This window comes from Megascapheus bottae, chromosome 21 (assembly GCF_031878675.1).
Source record: "Megascapheus bottae isolate mThoBot1 chromosome 21, mThoBot2.hap1, whole genome shotgun sequence".
Taxonomy (NCBI): Eukaryota; Metazoa; Chordata; class Mammalia; order Rodentia; family Geomyidae; genus Megascapheus; species Megascapheus bottae.
Genome location: NC_143529.1, coordinates 31,821,425 through 31,844,522, shown reverse-complemented (window position 1 = coordinate 31,844,522; position 23,098 = coordinate 31,821,425). Strand labels below are relative to the sequence as shown.

At 37.1% G+C, this 23,098-nt stretch overlaps 1 protein-coding gene across 3 annotated transcripts in view; it reads left to right on the top strand.

The window, feature by feature from the left end:
• The window catches only part of Sphkap (SPHK1 interactor, AKAP domain containing), a 135,872-nt gene that overhangs the window by 32,592 nt on the left and 80,182 nt on the right, over window positions 1-23,098 (top strand). For all 3 annotated transcript variants that reach the window (XM_090354953.1, XM_090354952.1, XM_090354955.1), the window contains exon 3: window positions 6,163-6,265. In XM_090354953.1, the coding sequence (XP_090211079.1) occupies window positions 6,163-6,265 (103 nt within the window). The remainder of the gene's footprint in view (window positions 1-6,162; window positions 6,266-23,098) is intronic.

Here is a 23,098-nt window from a genome sequence, read left to right as displayed (position 1 = left end):
ATCCAGGTCTGAGAAAATCAAAGAGAAAATTTGCCAGAGTTAGTGTTCAAGCATTAATTCAACAAAGTCTTCATAAATTATATTTTCTTATCAAAAAATCTGTTGGCTATTGTTAAGAAGGAGACTCTGAAGAGTAATAAGTGCACAGAACTTCCTGTGGTATTATTTCTCAGGTTAATATTGAGGTCTTCTCTGGACCAGGTGCTATACCACTGCTTCTCAGGTTATATAATATTATATAACCATAGCAATATCTAGGACAATGCTTCTGTTCTCATCTCCATTACACAGATGAAGAAATCAATTGGAGAGGTTTGAATGACATGTTCAATTTTATTCACATACTAATAGAAAGGAAGTGGAACCATAGATTTCTTCAATGCTAGGGCTTTGTATCTTACTACATATAGACTCGTTTAGATGATTTGACTGAGGTAAAGAATTAAAAGAGGTGTTAGAGATCACAGGGAAAAATAACATGGCAGGCTGTTTACAGCATCCCATAAGTCTCACATTAATTATGTGGCAGGATTCTGAGTTTAGATTATAGATATAATATGTTCATCCTCAATATCCTACCTCTAAAGTAGGTAGAATTAAATTACTGTATAAAATGTAGGGCAGAGTGAGAGTACTGATACATCAAGTAACTACCATTTCATTTGGGAATGGCATAGAGAATTGTACACAAGAGTAAGGCATTTGCCTATCTGGTTTGATAATAGGGCAAACAGTAGAGAAATGAGACATTAATTATAACATGTATTCTAAGTATAACTGAACTAAAGTGAATAAAGTCCAAAGCATCTGAGAGCAGTGACATATGAAGTATATTTAAATTATCCTCTCAAATTTATCTCAACCACCCAAAACTTACTTAAAAATAAAAGGCAGGACTTCAGGGATAAATTCTTCTTTAGTAGCGTCTGGTGACATTCATGTCTAAGGAAAATATGTTAGTGCAAAATTACTTAGCAACAATGATGTGGACTTGCTGTTATACTAAATTTTGCACACATTCTTTGGAAGACACAGTGCTCAAAAAAATCCCTCTAGGATAGGGGAACAAGAGTTTTATAATGTGTAATTGTTGTTCTTAATGTACTATGTTATTTCTCATCTCTTTTGTTGCCCCTTGGTTAATCGCATATTGTTACTGTATCTGACCTTGTTTTCTGGTATATTGTATATGTGTTTATTTGTTTATTTGAAATAGGAAAGGGAAGGGGGGAAAACAGATGAGGTCGGTGGGGGTGGAAATGGGGACAAAAACATGAGAAGGGGTATTGATGTGTGTGAAGTAATGCATCTTTTATCTGGTGAATATAACTGAACCCCTCTATTAATTACAATATAAAAAGAAAAAAATCCCTCTAGTTAAGTTGTAGAATAGCAGCCTTGAGTAAAATAATTCAATTATTTAATATTCACCATGAGCTGGAGCATATTCATTTCAATATAAGTCTAACGCTGAAAATAGAGACATTTCCAGCTATTGGTGTTTACATAAAATGAAGTAACAATATCATAATCATATCTTGCTTTTGCACCTTTTTGAAACAGTCAATTCAGAATTGCAGTGTATCTAATTTTGTTTTGGTGGTATTGGAGTTTTGAACTTAGGTCCTCATCTGAACTAGGAAGGCATTCTACAGTGAAGCCATACCACTGGCCCTTTTTTCTTTAGTTATTTTTCATGCAGGGTCTCCTAGGTTGGTTCTGGTTTTTTGTTTGTTCCTGTTTCTGGGCTGGATTTTAGTTCTATTTTATACTTCCCGCATAGCTGGGATGGCAGGTATGAATCTGTCACCTCAGGCCATGGTGCCTACCTCATTGATTGAGATGACGTTCACTAACGCTGTAATTGTTATTATTCCACTTGAGTGGAATCCATTCCTCATTCACTCAGACTTCTTTCAATATTAAAACAAGATACAGATTGAGTAATAATCCTGGCTTCTCAGGAAGCTGAGATCTGAGGGTCGCCTTCAAGAAAGTCACTAGGACACTAATTTCAATTGTGTCTCAAATGATAAAAGACTAGTCTTGAGAGAAAAAATTAAGGAACAGTACCCAGGCCCTGAGTTCAAGCCTCAGAACTAGCACACGTGTGAGCACATGCATGCATGCTCATACACACACACACACACACACACACACACACACAGATACACAATGATGATTTCTAAAGATTTTCCAAGTTTGATTAATTCTTCCTATGATACATTTATTAAAATCCTACAAAATTAATGGGGATTTTTACAAGTCTTTCATTAAGAGACATATTGAATTTACATAGATAACATGACACCTCCAATCTAGAAAAAGAAAAGCTTGAGTATGGATATAAAACTATGAAAAATAAGAGATATTTTTCCTAGGATTTGAAACCAGAAAAGTACTTAACAAAAAATTTCATCCTATGCTAGTTAAAGAAGGCCAGATAGATTTTTACGCAAACAAACAAAAGCAAAAGGAAAGGGATTCATCTATAAAGTCTAGAATTTGGTTTTCAATGTGATAGAGGAAAGTAGGGATGTCTGGACATCAAGAAATGATATGGAAGGCCAGGGAAAAGGGGGTTACTAAGAGAAAATTTCAAGGATTTGAGTTCTCTTGTTGAACTAGCCCAACAAGATTTTTGGTAGGGACGAGATAAAGAATGAAATATCAAGGGTAGAGGATGACCAGATACCAAGAATTGTGGAATTCTTGCTAAGACTTGGACCAGTTCAGTTTAAAAGCTGGAACCAGCAGATCAAGCTGTAGTCAAGGAGACAGCTCAAAGGACATAGCTAAAGACTGACCAGAGATGGAGTTTTCATGAGATTTTTAATGCAAATTAGTTTTGACAAGATTGACCTCAATCCTTCTTAGCTCCACATGGTAAGTGATTTCCTCTGGAAGAAAGTAACATGAGACCCTTGATTATGAACTGTGCCAATGCATATTTTTAAATCCTCTAAATTCTTACTTGTTGCATGCTATCAAATTGATTTAATGACAGCTTTTCTATTCCTTGCACAAGATCTCTCCTCATGGATCTAAGATTTTATTTTTACCTATGTTAACATGAAAAGATTTGATAGAAAGCTCAAGAGTAGAAATCCTTGACAGGATTGAGAGACTTAAGAGAATGATTATCACTCTATTTTACTAACAACCTTAAGTGGTAGGAAGACGAGAGCAAATCTAATCCTTAAGAATGTATTAAACTTCTGTTTAATTTGACAAGGTATTTTCTTGACATCTTAGTGACAGTCACAGAGAATCCTTTTTCACTAGAACTATCCTGGGAAATTATTTAAATTATCTTCTTAGGCATGGTTTATCCTGCCATCTGTGACCACTGCAGAAAATTAAACATTGAATTCCAACACACGCTTAACCTAATCTTCAGAGGCTAAACAGAATGCTCAGAAAGATAGGAGCAAACAACCTCAATAAGAGCTTTATTACCACTATCCAACATCACTGCTAGTTGCTGAGACCCCCACATTTTTTAAAGAATTTGCAAACCAAAGGAAAGATAGTAAGACCTTAAAAAGCTATGTGCATTTTGACATTTGCTATAACAGATTATGTGGCCCAGAGCGCTGTTGGAACACAGAAGAAAGTTTGTATGTCACTGTGTAGTTAGAGGCTAAGTGTGTTTACATGTGAATGGGGCTTTAAACAGATGTTGGAGAGGGTCATAGCAGTTCCTCAGGAAAAGGAAAATACCAGAATTAATATATAAGCTGAGACCCAAAGGATGGGGTAGGAATTATCAAGAAGGAAGAAGGATTAGAACACATTTTCCTCAAAGAAGTGACAGCAGATACAAAGACCTAAGAGCCAAAGAGAATGTGTACTTGATATAACATTTCAGATAAATGATTCTCAAGCCTTCAACGGATGTATAAACCACCTGACTTTCATATCAAAATGCAAGTTCAGATTCATGAATTCTGGAAAGGGACCTGAGAAAGGACCTACCCTCTAAGAGGCTCCCAAGAAAGAACTGGTGGTAAGCTGGCTTTGAGCTGAAATACATACCATTTTCACTATGATGGTGACCTACTCACTCCCCCCAACCCCCCGCCGAAGGAATTCTTGATCATGGCAGTCCCATGACAACTTCACGCCCTAGTTATTGATATGAGCCATCTTATAGACAGCTACTGGTAGGCCAGTTTGGAGCCATTTCTCCCCCCGCCCCGGACTATGTTTTTGTATCTTCTTTCTCACTTTTTCTGTCTTCTCATTGGAATGAGAGACAGAAACACTTCCAGCAAGAAACCCATCTGAAAAGATAGATTTAAAGTCCTTAAAAAAGGGTGAACTTAAACATTGTCAACCTGTCAAAATCAAATGGAAATGCCATAAGAAAGAATCAGCAATCCTTCTCATTAGGAGTGAGTTAGGTATCTTGAGGTAGTTCTTGTAAATGTCAACTAGAGATCATTTTAATAAATCAATGATTTCATATCTTTTACATCTCTGCTCCAACATCGGACCTCAAATGTTTGGCCTTGGTGTTTGAAGACCAAGTACAGAATCCTAGCAGTACCTCAAATTTTTACCTCTATGTCCCAAACCCATGAAACAAACTGGGCTAAATTGGAAAGTCAGTTATATCCATTTTGAAAATATTAGGCATAATTAAAAAGATATCTAATGTGTTTCTGGAGATGAATAGATGCATTTGTGCAGTATTGATGCTCATCATGCCTTTTGTTAATGCTCTCATTTTAGTTCAATCAGGTGAATCTATTTCCTTATTTAATTCTCACAAGTACATAGATTTAAGTACACATATACATAATTATACAGATCTATAAAGCTGTACAAGCCTGACATTAGGATAAAGTGAGTCCTGCAAGGAAGAAACAAAACTTCCAAATTCCTTTCTGCATGCTCACTTCCACTTAGGATCTCAGAGTCATGAAAACAGAATGGTCTTCAGAGATACTGTCATTTCTAGTAGATGAGTTCAGTGGCTCACACAGTGGGATGTCTAAACATAATGTATGCTATCAGGACCTCTATCTACAGCTATACAAAATGTGATTGAAGGGCAACTCAGCAATTTCCAGATGTGATCTCTTGCTCTTCTTCATTTCCACAGTATTTTCTAACTTTGACTGGGCATTCTTTGCACAAGTAAGATGGAATTCTCCTCCAGAGGAGTTAGAGATTGTGGAAATGCTGTTTTGACGATTTTCTATCAGGAAGAGCACCTAAGGTCCTTGTGAATTTTGCTTCCCCATCTCCCTGTACCTCTCTCCCGGGATCACCAACCTATAAGACACGGGAAATGTCCTAGCTGTGAAAATAAGTCCTGGAGAAGCCTGGATTGAAGTAATCCACTAGCTTACCATGTCTGCCTGCAGGAAGCAATGGCAGCAGGGCACGGAACTGGTTTCCTGGGTCAAAACCAATTCAAATAAAATACATAGTTTGAGATATCAGTATGCTTTTAATGTTCAGACATTTTGTATTTAAAAGAGGTGCAACTTTATATTATCAGGCACATGATGAATAGCAGGTTTGGTATCATCTCAGTTTTTATCACTCCCCAGAGATGTAGGAATAATGATAAATCTACAGAGGCGTGTTTGTTTTCGTATATAAACATAGCCACGCCCATGAACATTTTCCAGGGCTATGGTGAAGTGTTGAAGTCCCAACAGTTTGGAAACAGAAGAGCTGAGGGGCTTCCTGTCTCCAGCCAGAAACAATAACATGTTGAACAGCCTCTGCTGAACTTCCACTCTCTTTCCTAGAACGATGATGCTTCCCAGGCTAAAATTCTGTTTTTATTCTGACTTTTAACTATGCCATGGATATTTGATGGGTTGCCATCAGCAGAGCTGAACGAATGTGACAAGTGGGAAGGTTTTATGGCTGACTTTGAAATTGCTTGCTTCCAAAAAGTTGCTAAGGCTGTGAGAAGTCAGAACAGAGGCGATTGTATCCACTTGAGCTCAGCTGGGTTGCCCCTGGTTGCAGCTTTATATTCACACTGGTGTAGCTTGGTCCCGCCTGGTCTGTCACCAAAGAACCCAGCACAGGGACCCATGGGAAAAGATACCTGGTATAAATCATGCTTCATTCCGCATTTCCAAATGGAGAGGTGGCTCACTGGAACGTGTTCTCTTTTGTGTTTGGGGAACGCAGAGACTTGGAGCCATCCCTGATGTATGAAGTTCTGGAGGAGCCTCAGCAGAGCAGTGGCAGCACAGCATGCAGCCCGGGGGCCGCCATCACAGCCTGTAAGAAGGTAACCTGGCCGCTGAAGCCACTGTCTTGCCACCAGTTAAACCTGCGCGAGGATAAGCAAAATGACAGACCAAATGAGAAACACTTGGCTTTCCCATATGAGCCCTGTGGTGAGATAGATAGATAGATAGATAGATAGATAGATAGATAGATAGATAGATAGATAGATAGATAGATACATAGATAGATACATAGATAGATACATACATAGATAGATAGATAGATAGATAGATAGATAGATAGATAGATAGATAGATACATAGATACATAGATACATAGATAGATACATAGATAGATAGATAGATAGATAGATAGATAGATAGATAGATAGATAGATGGATAATCATGGAAATGATTTTTTTAACTCAAGTAATCCACAAAAGTACAACTTGGAAATTATGTACTCTTCCAAATTAGCTCAGGATAAGAGTCTCTTGATCTCACAGGTTTTGAATGGCTTGGCATATAATATAATATAATATAATATAATGTAATATACATATGTAGAGAGAAAATAAAAGCTTATCTAAACCTCTATTAGTTCTAGGAAGGGGAATTGCTTTTGACTTGAAAGAGTTCATTTAGTAGGTAATATTACTTTGTCAAGTGAAAAGTCACTTTAAGTCACTTCACCTAGCTTACATTACATGGAAAACAAGCATTTTGAACACTGCAGGCAGGAGAAACCTCAGTAACCAACATGGCAGGATTTTGGATCATCACTGAGCTGTGAAGGCTGGTCTTGATTGTAATGGATGGAGAGAACATACATTAAGTATAGGAATGACAGCTATGAGCTGACAAAGTTAACACTTGTTACTAAATGCAGTTTTTTAAAGGCATATTTACAGTGCATTCTTTTTTTATTTCCCAAATATATTCATTTTTTATTTTTTCATATAATTTTATTGTAATTAATAGAAGGGTTACATTATATTCACCAGATAGAAGGTACATTGCCTCACAAACATTGATAGCTTTCTCATGTCTTGGTCCCCAGTTGCAATGCACCTTCTATCTGGTGAATATAATGTAACCCTTCTATTAATTACAATAAAAAATATATGAAAAAAATAAAGTGAAACAAGACAGCAAAAAAAATTTCTCAACTTATGTAATGATTGCACTTTAAAGTCTGGTTAGTTGTAATTAGGCATGTCACATACTAAGAGGCCTATAATTGTTTTCCTCCCTTTCAAAATGGTAATTTGCTGATGTTTGATCCTTCTTGGTATCTAGAAAAGTAGTCCTCAATCAGAAATTGAATGTTGAGTTATAGCTTTACTCATAATTCTATTACTATATATTATCACAAACGCATGTCACTGGTCACTGATTATCTTTTAAATCTTATTAGTCAGGGATGCTGTAGTGAGAAAGGGATCCTCTGTAGGTCCACAAATACATGTATAATGTGTGTTCTTACATGCACCACCCTTCCCAGACAAACTTCAGTACAAGGAATATCAATAATTGAAATCTGCAACCTCATCTAATGTAACAGCTTTATCTTTTCCTCCATCAAGACTTCTCATTAGAACACACAGATTGCCTACTTAACTGGCAAATGAAATCAAACAAGGGAGCAGCAATCCTCTGAAAAACCACAACTTGACTGAATTTCTTTCATGTGTTTCATGATGAATCTCTTACGGGCTTATGAACCCACCCAAGCACAATTGTGTCAGTCCAATTTGCTGTCAGAGAAATGTAGTCAAAAACAGCCACAACTGTGAAAAGAGTTTGTGAAAGATTTATTTGAAAGATGATCCCTTCAACATATAGTTTAGTATTGAACACTTTCAGAACTTGATAAGTTTGCATGTATTGTCATGTTATTTTGCCTAGATATTTGCGTTTCTATTTTGTATAGAAATTTTGCCTTCAAAAGTCATCCTTTTTCTCAAAGTTACCTGGTCCCCCTAGCTCCAGCTTTAGAATTATGCTGTTACCTCCTTCTCCTTTTTAGAGCTCTCTAACTGATCAGATATATTCTCAGTGAAGTGTTAGGATTGCATGGTCTAATTTAGTGGTAGGAATGCATGTTTTCTGTTACTGCTCTGGCTCCCTTCTCTGTACCCATTGAATCATATTGCACGTAAATATGTTCTGATGTTCTCCTCATCCTATTACCATTCTTTCTCCTAAGACAGAGAAGACCACAGTTGTTAAGTTGATACATAATGTATTTTCCAGTAGACAAACTAAGTTATGATATGCTATTGTGTCTAAACACCACTTGAATGGTTTTTATAATTTGCTCATTTAAAAAAATCAAGATCTGTTGCCTCTAAAGAAGTAATGGATATTTATAACAAATGTGAACTTGGAATCCATATACCTGAATCTGCTTCCCAGTTTTTTCCCCCTTACTCTATGGTCTTAGGCCAAGAATGTAATATCTCTAACTCAGATCCATTAGGCTTGATATAAGGCATATATATATAAGATTTATAGTTGATGCTCAATAATTCCAAGTAAATGATCTTTACATAAGGTCAAAATTTTATATAAACAGAGTTAAAGAATGGGCATGGAGATAGCATGCAGTGTGCCTGCATGAACTTTAGGATCTGTTAGACTTCCTTCTACAGTGAAAGTTTATACCCCATGCCATATTTATACAATGGCTGGACATTTCCAGCCCAGGCTTTACTTTACATATGAAAGATTTTCTATTTGAGAGAGTGGAAACAAGTCTTTAAAGAGGATCAATGTGAGGAAAGGAATGCTGGAGAAAAATCAACTTGCCAAATATCCTTCCTTTTTCATGTCGTGACAATGAAATCCACCTTAACCTTGGGCTTATCAAAATCAGCAGACTGAAAGCACTTCAAGGTCCCAGAGGCACAGTGTGATCTTAACATGACATCTCAGCAGCTCCTTGAAGTTTCACGACCATTATTTAACATGACTGACTGCTTTTAAACTGGTGTCGTTTGTTTCACATAAGGCTGGAAAAGGACAGGAGTAGATGGGCACCTTGATCTATGATGTTACATTTCAGGTTACAAAATATGCTTTCAAGCCGGGTGCGGTGGCTCACACCTGTTATCCTAGCTACTTAAGAGGCTGAGATCTGAGGATCAAGGTTCAAAGGACCTGAGACTTTTATCTCCAATTAACCTCTAGGAAATGGGAAGTGGGGCCTGGCTCAAGGGTACTGTGGTAGCCTTGAGTTGAAGAGCTCAGGGCCACCACCAGGTGTAGAGGTAGGGTAGTAGACTTGAGCTGAAGAGTTCAGGGACAGCACCCATGCCAAGTTCAAGCCCTATGACTCATAAATAAAAATGCACTTTCACTTAAGTCCATACCTTGTATATGACATATAATTATTAAAAGTTAAAACAATTAAGACATTCATGCCTGGGTATTAAAATTGGGAAACTATTTTCAGAATCCAATCCACATCGCCAAAGATACCCTCATCTTAATAGACAGAAATTAATTTGAGCAAAAGTTTTTATATTACTACCAAGAAGCTAATGATGATACAGGCTCTTTTTAATAGCCACCATTTTCTAGTGGTTAATTAGAGATAAGAGTCTCATGATCTTTAGTGTCCGGGCTGGATTTGTGCTGCAATCCTCACATTTTAGCCTCCTGAGTAATTAGGATTACATGCACAAGCCCAGCAGGCATAGATTATTTATAAAGAAAGTTTTCAAGAATCTCCCCCATTTCATCTACCCCTTTGACCTACAAAAAAAACCCTTAGAACCTTCAACACTGTTGTTGGTCATGCAGCATTTTGCTCATCTTTAGGCTCTGCTTTGAATGAGGAGGGAATGATCTATCCAATGTATCAAATAGTTAGATGCCCTCTTTTAACTTCTGCAGAAGCACTGAAGAAGCTGAGGCGTTTGAAAGAAAAGAAATAGAGATTTGTCTTGCAAAAATGATATCTAAAGAGAGCTCATCTAATCATTCTAAAGCAGATTCCTTGAGCTCTGTGATGCAGGATGGATACATTTCATGGAGGTGAAACCAGGGGGAGAAGTTGAACCTGCACAGGGGCAGTGGGAGGTGACAAAATGAGTGAGTTATAGTTGAAAGACAACATCAGGATGCCAGGCCAGGTGCTGGTGAATCACATCTGTAATCCTATCATAGCTGCTCAAGAAGTTGAACTCTGGAGGATCACAGTTTCAGACCAACTGAAGCAGAAAAGTTCACTAGACTCCAGGAATAAGTGGGACTGAAGTGTGATTCAAATGGTAGAGCATCCGTGGAACATGCCTGAGGCTCAGAGTTCAGTGCCTGACAAACAAACAAAAATACAGCAATAAGACACATTCTATTGAGGGTAGTGTGAGTTAAGCAGAAGAATGTGCTGGAATTCTTTAGAACAGGGCATCCAAGAGTGGTGGCATATTGAGAAAACTTCTGTTGGTCCTAAGCTATATTCTTATGTGGGAGATTCCAGTGTTTTACTGAAGGCAGAATGCAAATACTGGATGCTTCCAGCAGAAATTCATTTCTTCCACTGTCAACAAAAGCAAATCAAGATGGCTTTAATACAGCCAAGCTCACAGTAAATCAGAGAGGCGGTTCTTTGCAAGAAACTTTGCTTAGCACTATCAATTATAGCTCATTTTACATTTTGAATATGATTCAACTTTATATTCCAGAACTTGGTAGAATCCAGGTCTTCTATTCTTGGCTCTGCCCCACTTCCATTTGCTTCTAACGACTTGGCTATCTGGTATTTGAGATTTTATATACTACATGTAAAGAAGTCATGGAAGGACTGAAGGTGTCATTTTCTTTTCTATCTTATTTTCCTTCCTTTAAACCCAAAAGTAGCATTGTGAAAACCCAAAATAGCTTTGGACAGTTTGTGGAAATTAATGATAATATTGTGTCCTTTGAACTAATCTTGCTTGTGAATATTTGTTGTAATTGCAGAAAGCTTTCTTTAATCAATAACTTTTTTTACAAAGAATAGAAGTCTTGAATTTTAAAATATAGTCTAGAATTTCTGTTCTCTCTTTGGATATTTACAGAAAGACTATTTATCTCCAATGAGTGGGTTTTCTTCTATTTCCTTTATATCAGATTCCTCCACCAATTCGGATATTATCCTTCTTCTTTCCTTCTTTCATTATTCTGAAAAAAATATGTGTGGGTTTCAGTTCTTTCAGCATCCAAGCAGGAGAAAGGGCACAGCTCAGATACACTGGAGTTCCTTACACTGAGTGTGTCTACCTTTACTTAGTGGCTTGCTTCTGTCCTGTATGAAGGGGATGTACTGGGAAAGAGTTATACTAGGGTGTAATCTCCTAGATAGGAAGCATCTCAAAAGCAGATACTATTCTTAAATTATGCATTTACCTATGCCAGGCATCTTACTAGGTAGTTGTTCTGAATTGTTGCTTCTGAAGATGAGCCTGAGAAAAAAGAATCACAACTTACATTTAATTTCTAAAGGCCAAAGGCATGTACTAATGTCACAATCACACATGTGGTCATTAAAACCCCATTTTTTCATCCAGATGCAAATTCTTTATGACCTATACTTTGCACAATCATGTGTATACCACATGTTATTTTATGGGTCTTTTTCTTGTATTTTGCTTCTCCTAATATTGAAGCCACATTACCTTCCCTGATCTGATATGAATGACAGCATTAGTTTGATTCCAAATTGCAAAAGTAGTGATTAAATGGCAATTCATGAGCAGTCTTCTATTTCTATTTTAACCTGATCATGGTTAAACCCTAACAACTATTCATAATTTATTCCATCTTTGCCCTTCCTGAAGCTATCTGATTTTTGTCAGTCTTGTGTCTTATATACTGCACCCAAATTTGGTTACCACTTTTATGTGGAAAAAGCTTTCATCAGCTTTCAAAACATTCTTTGTCCAGCTGACATATGTGGGATACAGCAGAAGCAGACAGTGGCCTGATACTCCTTAACCTATCTCAATTAATTCTCATGGTCTGAATTGTCCCTGTGATTTTAGACAAATTTTGTGACTAAAGTAAGACTTACAGAGTTTATCATCCAGGATACAAGTAATTTAATGGCACATGAAGAGCAGAAATGTGAGGGAAAGTGGGACCCATTAGGAGGATAGAGAGAGAACATATCCCAACATATCCCAACAACAGGTACCATGTGGCCCATAATGACACTTCTTGTTTCCAGAGTGGCTTGGACTCATGTTCAAACTGGCACACTTTCCCATAATGCCATGGGTTGGTGACCAAATGCTTTTCTTCCCATAATGTCCTGCACTTACACTCAGAGTCTTACATCAGTGGCCAGTCAGACTAATTTCTGTGCTCATGCACGATGACAGAGACTAATGAGGTATCCAAGTCACTGCATAGCCTCTTACTGACCACTAGTGTCCTGAGGTAAGAAGAGAATTAATAAGCTATAATGGCCACATGGGATCATTGACTTCAAGGAAATCAATGAATCATCCCTACTCAGATGCCAATGTGACATTTGTTAGAGTGCTTTATAAATTAGTTTGTTTCCTATATTCCATATATATATTTCTCAGAATCAATCTTAATTAGCACAAGAACATACCGATAAAAATTTCATAGATAAGTATTCTTCCCCTAGAAAAATATAATTGCTTATCTAGAGGCCAATCACTAGCCTAAGCCATGTAACATTTTTTTTCCCTCATCTTTCTACAGGAGGGGAAGTGCACTGAAAGCTCACTGATAACTTTTCCTTCCCAGACTTTAGCTGGTGTTTTCTAACCTCCCCTTGGTCCTTGATAATGAAGAATTATTTTAATATAAATACTGAAAACCCCTCATTTTCCATGACTTTTCTAATAATTACTTAGACAATTTCAAAATCTACTGTTAGCACAATTTTGTTATGTTAGATATTTCACCATAACTAAAGTTCACAAAGAGAATTACTGACTATACCCTATGAAAAAAATCATTATTTGTACTCTGAAATACATTTTTCTTCTTTTGCCAAAGGAAACTAATACAAAAGAAATCATACAGTCATCCAGTAAAATTACCAAGGAAAATGTTCTCTTAACACTTAATTAAACCTTCTGAGAAATGGAGAGTAAAAACCACTGAGTTTTGAATGCTTTTTTTTCTGTTTTCTCCTACACAATAACTATGTCTAGTTTGTGGCATTGTTTCTTCTGAATAATGCAGAGTGCTTTAAATAGACATTACACAGTTTCTCTTTGAAATAATGGAAAGTGATTGCATCTTAGAGAGGAAAACAAAAGACTACAAAAGAATAATTTGCCAAGGCCTAGGTTAAATTAGCATGAACTTAAATGTGTAAAATTGGACTAAATCTTCAAAATTCTAGAACCATTTAGTTGGATGGACAGTAGGTTTCTGGATGATTATAAAACTTAATTCAGCAATTAAACACTAGCTAAGCCAATGACAAATGATAATAAAACATTCTTACATAGTGTAAGCATTCTTTAAAACATTAACTCATGTCGTGCAGTTTAGCTATATGTTTCATTTTGGAATACTTTATTGTTTTGAAATAGTTATAGAATAGTGTTTCAATTCAACACGTCAGTTTGAGTATCCATCTCTCCCAATGCTAACCAGTCCCTCAAGTTACCTGGTCCCATATGTACATTGAATATTATAATTCTTTTCATCTATTCTTCTTTTCCCTCACTGAATTTCATTTTTTTGCTTCTGGAAAACTTCATTTTCATCCATGGTTGCATCAGCCATAATGGCTCTTTGACATTTTTTAAATGCACGACATGTATGGCTGCCTTGAATGTTTCTTTCTGATGATTATCTCTGCCCAGATCATGGCTCATTTCCACAGAGTGAGGCAGAACTGACTCCTTACTTCATGCAGAGGTCTGCTCAGGGTTCTTCTAGAGAGCCCTACAGAGTTCTACTTTTCAAAATGGCATTCTTTGCTTCGTTAGCCCTTATCTGGATTATCTATCCTTGGTAATTTCACTAGTACACACACACACACACACACACACACACACACACACACATGTATATATAATCACTTGGTTTGTGGTTCTGCTCCAACAGAATAAAACCAAGACTTATATATTGTCTTGTTATTCTTGCTTTGACTACCATTCTCCAGTTAAATAAAAAGTGAGTGCCCAGCAAAAAAAAAACATCAAATATTCAACAAGCACATAAATATGAGTGAATAAAAATTTAGCATAAATAACATGATCTTCCTCTTGTAATGATTTCAAAGTTGATCTCAAATACAGTCTAATTAACACTGTTATGTTAATTTTGAATAACATGAAATCCAGGCTAAAATTGAATTGGGGGGGGGGCAGTCCTGGGCTTGAGCTCGGGGCCTGAGCAAGGTCCTTGGACTTTCTCAAGGCTAGAGCTCTACCACTTGAGCCTCAGCACCAGTCCAGCTTTTTTCTATGTATGTGGTACTGAAGAATAGAACTTGGGTTTTCGTGCATGCTAGGCAAGCACTCTACCACTAGGCCAAACTCCCAGCCCTAAAAATGAAATTTTAAACATATCCTTAAGGCATGGAAAAGAACAGTGAAAGGACAATACACAAACAGACAGAATACACACACATATTATATATATATATATATAATACAGAGAGAGAGAGAGAGGGAGGGAGGGAAGGAGAGAGAGTAAAATCTTTCAGGCAAAATAGAGACTTAAATTCAGACACATACCTATTGTACTTATAGCACCTCTATTTGATAAAATATAGAAAAAAACAAAAAAGAAATATCATTCGAAGTGGATTAAAAAGAATTAGAAATTTATAATCCAAGGCCGGTGTGGTGGCTCATGCCTGTAATCCTAGCTACTCAGGAGGCTAAGATCTGAGGATCATAAAAACCAGTCTAGGCACTAAAGTCTGTGAGATTTTTATCTCCAATTAACCATCAGAAAACTAGTTGCTCAAGGGATAGGGCAGTAGTCTTGAGCTGAAGAGCTCAAGGACAACACCCAGGCCCAGAGTTCAAGCCCCATGATAAAGAAAGAAGGAAAGAAAGAAAGAAAGAAAGAAAGAAAGAAAGAAAGAAAGAAAGAAAGGAAGGAAAAAAGAAAGGAAGGAAGGAAAAAAGAAACAAAGAAGCAAAGAAAGAAATCTACAACCCATTAAATGGGATAAAACTTGGCAATAAAAAAAACAAACTTCTAAGATAAACAATAACATGGGGAAATTTAAAATCAACACCATAATAGAAGAAAAAATCTGCCTTCAATACATTTGCATACACAGATATAACTCCATGCACATTTCTGGAAAATGCAAAATTTTAGAAAAACTTTAGAGAGATTCCCAGGGCTCTGGCTTGGGAGCGTGTGGGATTTCAACCCTTGAGGAAAAGCAGATATGGGGGAGCAGGGAATGGAACCTGCTCTACATTTTGATGTAGTTACACAGCCACATGCACCTTTGTAAACTCACAGAATTGTATGATGCACCAAAAATATGTGAATTTTTTAGAAATATGAGTTATCTATCCAGAAAATGTTAGCTTTCATAGTGGTTCTTTTGCTCAAAATGGTAAAGTCCTAGCCTTTAGCAATAAAACTCAGGACAGTTCCCAGATCCTGAATCTAAGCCCCAACACCAACCAAAAATCAAACAGAAAAAGAAGGGAAGGGAGGATGGGAGAGAAGGAGGGAGGATAGGAGGAAGGAAGGAAGGATGAGAGAAAGGGGAGGGAGGGAGGGAGGGACGGAAGGAGGAAGTGTATGTTAATTCCTGCCTTCATTTCATCAGTTCTTTCCTCATCTTTCTGTGGACTCACATTCATTGAATCCCTCCGATATGTCTCCCTGTATACTGAGATAGAATGGAGATCCCTGGTTAGAGTCTGGGAAAGCACCACAAGCCTACAGGGTTTCTCTGAGTGAAATCGCTTTTGTTTTCCTCCTCCCTTCGGTTTATAGCTCCTCTTTGCTTCGTTTCCCCTCCTACTCAACCCATGCTCATATCCATTTTGTGTCATGTTTGTAAGGATGATTCCTTCCAAACTGTGTCCAATTCACCACATATATTTTAAAGTTTGTTATCCATGTATAAGCAGAATGTCTACTTACTCGGAGATGGCTCTGTTTTGCCTCCAACGAATGCATTCAGTGTCTAAAATGCTCTGCTCTTCACACATCCCCATAGTCTACCTGCTACCAGAAGGGGCTAGAAAGAATATTTCTGCTTTTGGGGGAAAAAAAAAGAAGAAATTGGAGTTCTGATGTCAAGCTGATGTTAATTCTAAACAGCACTCCCTCATTCTTCACAACCCAAACAATATGGCACATTGTTTGTGAAATGTCTGTCTCTTGACAGCTCTGAGACTGTTTCCCATCTATATGCCTCTGGTGGTTAGGATATGAAATATTTTGATAATGTAAGATTCAAAAACTGTTTTCTTACTCAACTTTCACAATCTTTATTACCTGGAAGAAAATCCCTGCAGAAATATAGACCACCAATATGACTTTCAAACTTTCTTCCTGTTGAATAAACCACAGTGATTAAAATTTCCTTTTGGAAAATAAAATCATTTCAAAGAGTAACTTGCAAGTATATATTCTATGAAATGGAAGAGACCCTGATATCAAGCAAATGAGCACTGATCTTATGCTGGGAGATGCGTGAGTTAGAAAGCCAATGAAATTCTCATGGGCTCATACAATACTCATATTTGGCAGGCAGGAAGAAACACATGCACACTCTAAAATTCAAGGGAGAAATAGCTCAAATTAGAAAATTGATACTGGGCTCAGAATCCAGTTCGAAGATGTTTGAGAAAGAATATTGATAAGGTATTTAATGAACAGGAGGAAAACAAATTAATGCATTAAACAGGCTATGTGTGAAACTCTTCAGTCTTCCAGTAGATTACAACTCAGGGTGTATCCAGAGGAATTTTCAAAGACTAAGCTTGGGGTAAACCAGAATACCTTAGACAATAGGGGATAATAATTCAATAGATGGTCAGGAATGAGAACTGAATTGGGTTACCCTGAATGATAGGCCATGTTTGGTAGTAAGCTGATCAAGCTTTAGGCTTACCAACAGTACTTTTGCCCTCTACAGCTCAGCCTGTTCTGCTGGGACTACTGAGTCCTCACTGATTCTTATTGGTTCAATTAATCACTTGAGGTTTTGTTCTTAGAATGGAAGTAGAGGACATTAAGACGCTATGAATAATAGTACTTGTGTGGACATGTAAAATGATGAGACACTATGTACATTCATATATACATTTATCATTCTAACAACTTTAAAACACCCCTCACTGTAAAGAGGAATCAACTATATTTAAAACGTGAGAAAACTGAGTCTCAAAGAAGTTAAATTACTTACCTTCTGCTGCAGAGTTAATTTTTTTAATGAAATTTAAAGCCAGGGATTTCTTTGAAGTTCACTTTCTTGTCCTTTGTTCTAGTTTCAGTGAGTAGACAGGGTTGGGAGGTGGAAGGGACAGAAGCCTGACAAGTATTTAATAAGAAAGTGGTTAGGATCTATATAGATTTCCTGTCCAGATACCACCTGCTTTAGTCTATTCAGAATTTTATAATAAAAAAGTCCTGGGATTATTATTTTCTAATAGTACTGGAGGATGAAATGTACAAGATCAGCTGACTAAGTATCTAGGAGGCACATCCTTCATAGATGGTACAGAATGCTGCTTCCTCACATTATGGAAAGACAAAGGGCTTTTCTCAGTCTCTCCTGTAAGGACCCCACTCCTACTGGTAAAGGTGGAGTTCTCACAGCCCCATGATCTCCCACAGGCCCGATTACTTCATGCCAACATCCTGGGAATAAAATACTGATCCACTAATCTCAGAAGGGCACAGTCAGACCATAGCAGCCCCTTTTATTTTCTATCACATTATTGTGTGAATTTCTCCATAACACCTTGCATGATTTGCAATTAGACATGTGTTTTGAACCTCCTTTATTTATTGTTTGGCTCCCATGACTATTTTTAAGGTCCACAAATATGAGAACCCGGTTCTATATTATTAAGCATCATGTAACCCAGAGAGTATGCCACATATGGATTTCATTGGTTGAGCGGGAGCCCAGAGCATCATGGGGAGAATATGTGGGAACCAGGGTATGATGAAAATAGGAAACATTGGGAAGTGTAATTTTTAAAACATTTGCTATTGCTGAGTGCAGTAATCCTAGCTACTCAGGAGCTGAGATCTGAGGATCAAGGTTCAAAACCAGCTCGGACACACAAGGACCTGAGACTCTTATCTCCAATTAACCCCAGAAAATGGGAAGTAGAGCTTGGCTGGAGGGTAGGTCCGAAGCCTTGAGGTGAAGAACTCAGGGACAATGCCCAGGCCAAGCTCAAGCCCCATGACCCACCAAACATTGCTATTAAGTGGGTGAAAGAAAAGAGTTATATTTTTGATAGCCAACTATAAAAATGGAAATAGATGAAGAACTGTTTCATCAGGCAGGAAAGGTTCAGGCCAGAGTAGTTGGAAGAATTATTCTATCAATTCTGTAAACATAAGACTGGTTTTTCTTTTCTATTTTTTCTTTTCTATTATTGTTTTCAATCAGTTGTGCCCAGGAGCTGCCATTCAACAAAGCGGTTTAGGAATGCAATGCATCTTGATCAATGCAACCTCTTTCAACATTCTTATCTATGCCTTCGACTCACCCTTTCCCCTTCTTTTTCTTAAATTTGTAGGATATACATTGAATTCTTTACTGCATTCTCCCTCCCTTCTCTTCATTCATCCGCCCCTCCCCCCTTGAATCCACCCACCCCTTTCAAATTCTCATTTCCTCTTGTTATTTTGTTGTATCATTTGTTAAAAGAAAAAGGAAAGACCTGGGGAAAATTATGTTGGATGAATAACGTGAGGTCCAGAGACATAAAGGTGGTATGTTTTCCCTCGTATTTGAAAGAGAGATTTAACATGCAAACTTATAAGTGAATACGTTGGGTGGTACACAAATGTGTTAGCTAAAATAAGGTAGGCTCAAGGGAGAGCTCAAATAGTGTAATTAGAAAGGCAAATTAAAAATACAACAAAACCAATGTTGGATTTTCTTTGTGGATTCAGGTGGAGAGGAAGAAAGTCTTTATTTATACACAAAGCATTCAAGATGATAAAGGGAGTTCCAAGGATTCATAGTAAACAGCTAAAAATGTGAAGCTCCTGAGAAATGTCAATGCTGCAGGCACTGTGAATGAATCGGCCCAGTGGGTGCTAATTAATATCCTGGGAGTCCTGGGACTCTCCAGGGAAAAAGATTGGGTAAATTAGGAAGATCAATATGTTAAAAATGCCACTGGAGGTGACACTTACATGTCAAGCAATACAGGATTAATTCTTAATCAAAAGAAGACATGTAGCCAGGCACTGGTGGCTCACACTTATAATCCCAGCTACTCAGCGGGGCTGAGAGGTGAGAATTGTGGTTTGAAGCAAGCCTGGGCAGGAAAGTTCCATCAGAGTTTTATTTCTAATAAACTACTCAAAAAACTCCAGAAATGACTCTGTGGCTCAAGTGGTAGAGTGTCTTGAGCCAAAAGAGGTTCAGAGACAATGCCCTGGCCTTGAGCTCAAGCTCTAGATCAACAAAAGGAGGAGGAGAAGGAGGAGGAGGAGGAGGAGGAGGAGGAGGAGGAGGAGGAGGAGGAGGAGGAGGAGGAGGAGGAGGAGGAGGAGGAGGAAAGACGGAAGACTTGTCCTCTTATCTTTCCTGACAATTCAAGTTCACCTTCCAAAATTGGCCAAGAGCAAAACCTTTTCCTATCCAGGCCCTCAAAATCCATTCTCCAGTCACTTCTTTCAAATGGTCTTGGGGTATGTGTAATTTCCTTCCATTAGAATTAAATTTCCAAAGGACAGCTATTATTTTTAAAAATCTTAATCTTTCCCAGATCTAACCTCAAAAAAACTTACTGAGACTTCAGAGACTGTTGTCTTGAAAAAGACTGTATATGGAAGAGAAAATTTAAAATCGTGTATTGCAAATAATAAGGAGAAATGGTCAAACGTTGTGTAAGAGTAAAGAAACCATTAAGGCAGAACCAGTGCTATATAAAATTTGCCATCATTTGATATTAATAAGTCATCATCATGGTTAATAAATTACATTTTAAGAAGTTAGACTTTTACAGTTTTTTTTATTTGATTCTTGAAACAACCTCCACAGTGTCTTTAAATGTCATCATTTTATTGCTACTGTAACTTAAATGAAAAATAAGGGATTTGACGATGTTCACTTAGAAGGTGAGGGTAGGGACAGAATTTGAATTCTCATCCCAAATCTCTGTGGTTCATCATAAATAACTATCTTACTCTATCTAAATTGTTTGAAAAATGTAGGCATTATTTTTTACTTTCATGCATTTGATTATTATACAGGTGATTATAGAGGGGTTACAGTTACATTTTCTTTTTTTTTCTTTTTTTTCCCAGGCCATGAATTCATGATTTAGTACCAGTATACACATACAGAAAAAACTGACATAGAAAATGTCTTGTGTACCCAGCAGTACGAGTTCATAATCTATTATCACAGTCACCACTTCCTTCACTATCTCCCAGTTTTCACCTCCTCTCCCCACCCACAAGTTGTATCCTTCCATTTCAACAAAATGAGGAGCATTCAGTCACAGCATTTCTGTGCCCCACTCCAATCCCAAAGACAGATAATTGAACAAACAAAACAAAGTTTAAAGAAACCAAAAATGGCCACAAAGAAAAAAAAAACCTCTTGTTTCTATTCATTGGATTTCAGTTCAATAAACATCATTTCATATGATCAGATGTACTTAGGTATTGCACCTTTGTGATCCTCTCCTAAGAATATCCTCCTTTTGGTCTCACTGAGAAACATTGAATTCTCGCCTCTTGGTTCTATGCATCAGAGTAAAGTCATTGAACCAGAGGCTCTCCTTCCTAATCCTGGATGCTGATGGAATTTTCAAAGTAATTGTGCCAATATGATTTCACACTTATGAAAACACAGCACTTTTGTTCTTAGTTCTTCATCAGAAATAAGCAATGCTGGGAACTAAAAATAGCAGAAAAATTAATGAGCCGTGGAGAACCTGGTGAGCTCCTTTCTTTTCCTCTCTGAGAAATGACTTTCTCAGCAGGGAAATTAGATTCATAAAGTTTCCAAATTCATCACATCCTCAAGCACATATTTTTTCCTTCAAGCACCTCTATTCTAAGCCTTTGTACAGACTATTAAGTCAAAAGCTTTCAACAGGTTATAATTGTTCAACTTGTGAGGGTACATGGTTTATTGAAACTGAGTTTTCTTTCTCCTTTCTTACTTGGCTTTTAATACACATGGGGAAAGAAGAGGCAGGAAGCAGCCGAGGAGAGGGAGGAGGAGAAATGAGTGGTGCTTGGTGCACAAGGACCCTTCAGCTCAGCTAGCTTGGCTTGATGGCTTAAGGAAGGCCAAACGGTGACCAGGAGCAGAAAGGTAAATTAATCACACAGAGAGATAATAGTGAAGTGAGATGAAATCTTGCAGTTCTTTACCACACAGACCAAGGTGGGCTGCAGGACTAAACTGATGGGAACTGGGCAGAACCTATAAGTGAGAAACTAAGATCCCTTAGCAGGCAGGCAATGGACCAGTGTTGGTTTGGGAGCTCTGAGGTCTGAAAGCTGTAAAATGCTGATTTTGCACTTGTCAGACTAATTATTGCACCTGGTCAAAGGCAATAATAATTTCTCATGACAGAGAAGGTTTTTTGATATTTACCATGAACTAGAAACTGGCATACACCTTTTACCTATAGAAGTTATTAAATTCTACCACAACTCTTGAGCTTTATTTCAAATAATATGTAACTCAGGGTTTCTAACATCGTATAGTTGGCCAATAATTAAATTGCATAAATATTAAGTAAGTAATAATCAAAATGCTGATAAAACTTGTGGGAATTTATAATATTTTAGTTATTGATATAATCAGGTGAAGTATTAAATGATGAGTAAAATTGGTATTCTGGAAATCCATAGTGAATGGATACCTTCAGCCACACACAAAAAAACTCTCTTATTAATAGTGTTTCTTAAAAGATTTAAAACTTGCCTTAAATTTCACTTTTGTACATTTGTGTTTTTGATTTTACTTTCTGTTAATTTTTCTTTTGTATGTCAGTCTTGGATTATTGAACTCAGGGCCTGAGCACTGTTGTTGAGCTTTTGTGCTCAAGGTTATCATGCCACCTCTTTAACCAGAGCTCCATTTCTGGCTTTTTAGTAGTTAATTGGAAATAAAGAGTGACACAAGCTTTCCTGCTCAAACTATCTTCAAATCATGATCATCAGATCTCAGCCTCCTGAATAGCTAGGACTATAAATAATAGCCATCAACACCTAGCATTTCTGTTTCTTTAAACCAACAATGTTTTAGGGAAGACATTTAGTATCTAAGGATATAAAGATGAGAAAAATATCATATATGCATTTGGATGGTGTTTAAACACAGTCAAAGTTGCATCTTTTGGTTAGTTATGAAATTATATTTTTGAAATATTTTGGCTTTAAGAAATGTGCTTTTTATCCTTGCTTTCAAATCCAAGCCCCAAAGCAATACTTGTTAAAAATCATATTTAGCTTTGTTAATTCATGCATCTGACTTTTTTCGTTTTGTTTTTTCTACCACAGTGTTACCAAATAAACAGTGGTTATTCTCATGCAACTGAATTGAGTCCTAATATTTTTGATAATGTGTTATCTTAAAGATTTTTAAAAAGAATTGTATCTTGTTTCCTACCTATTCTAGCAGAGTTGAAAACTTAAAGTGACCATATTGTACCAAAAGGAAATTCATGACACATAAACAATACAAAGCATTCATAATTCTCCTCCATTT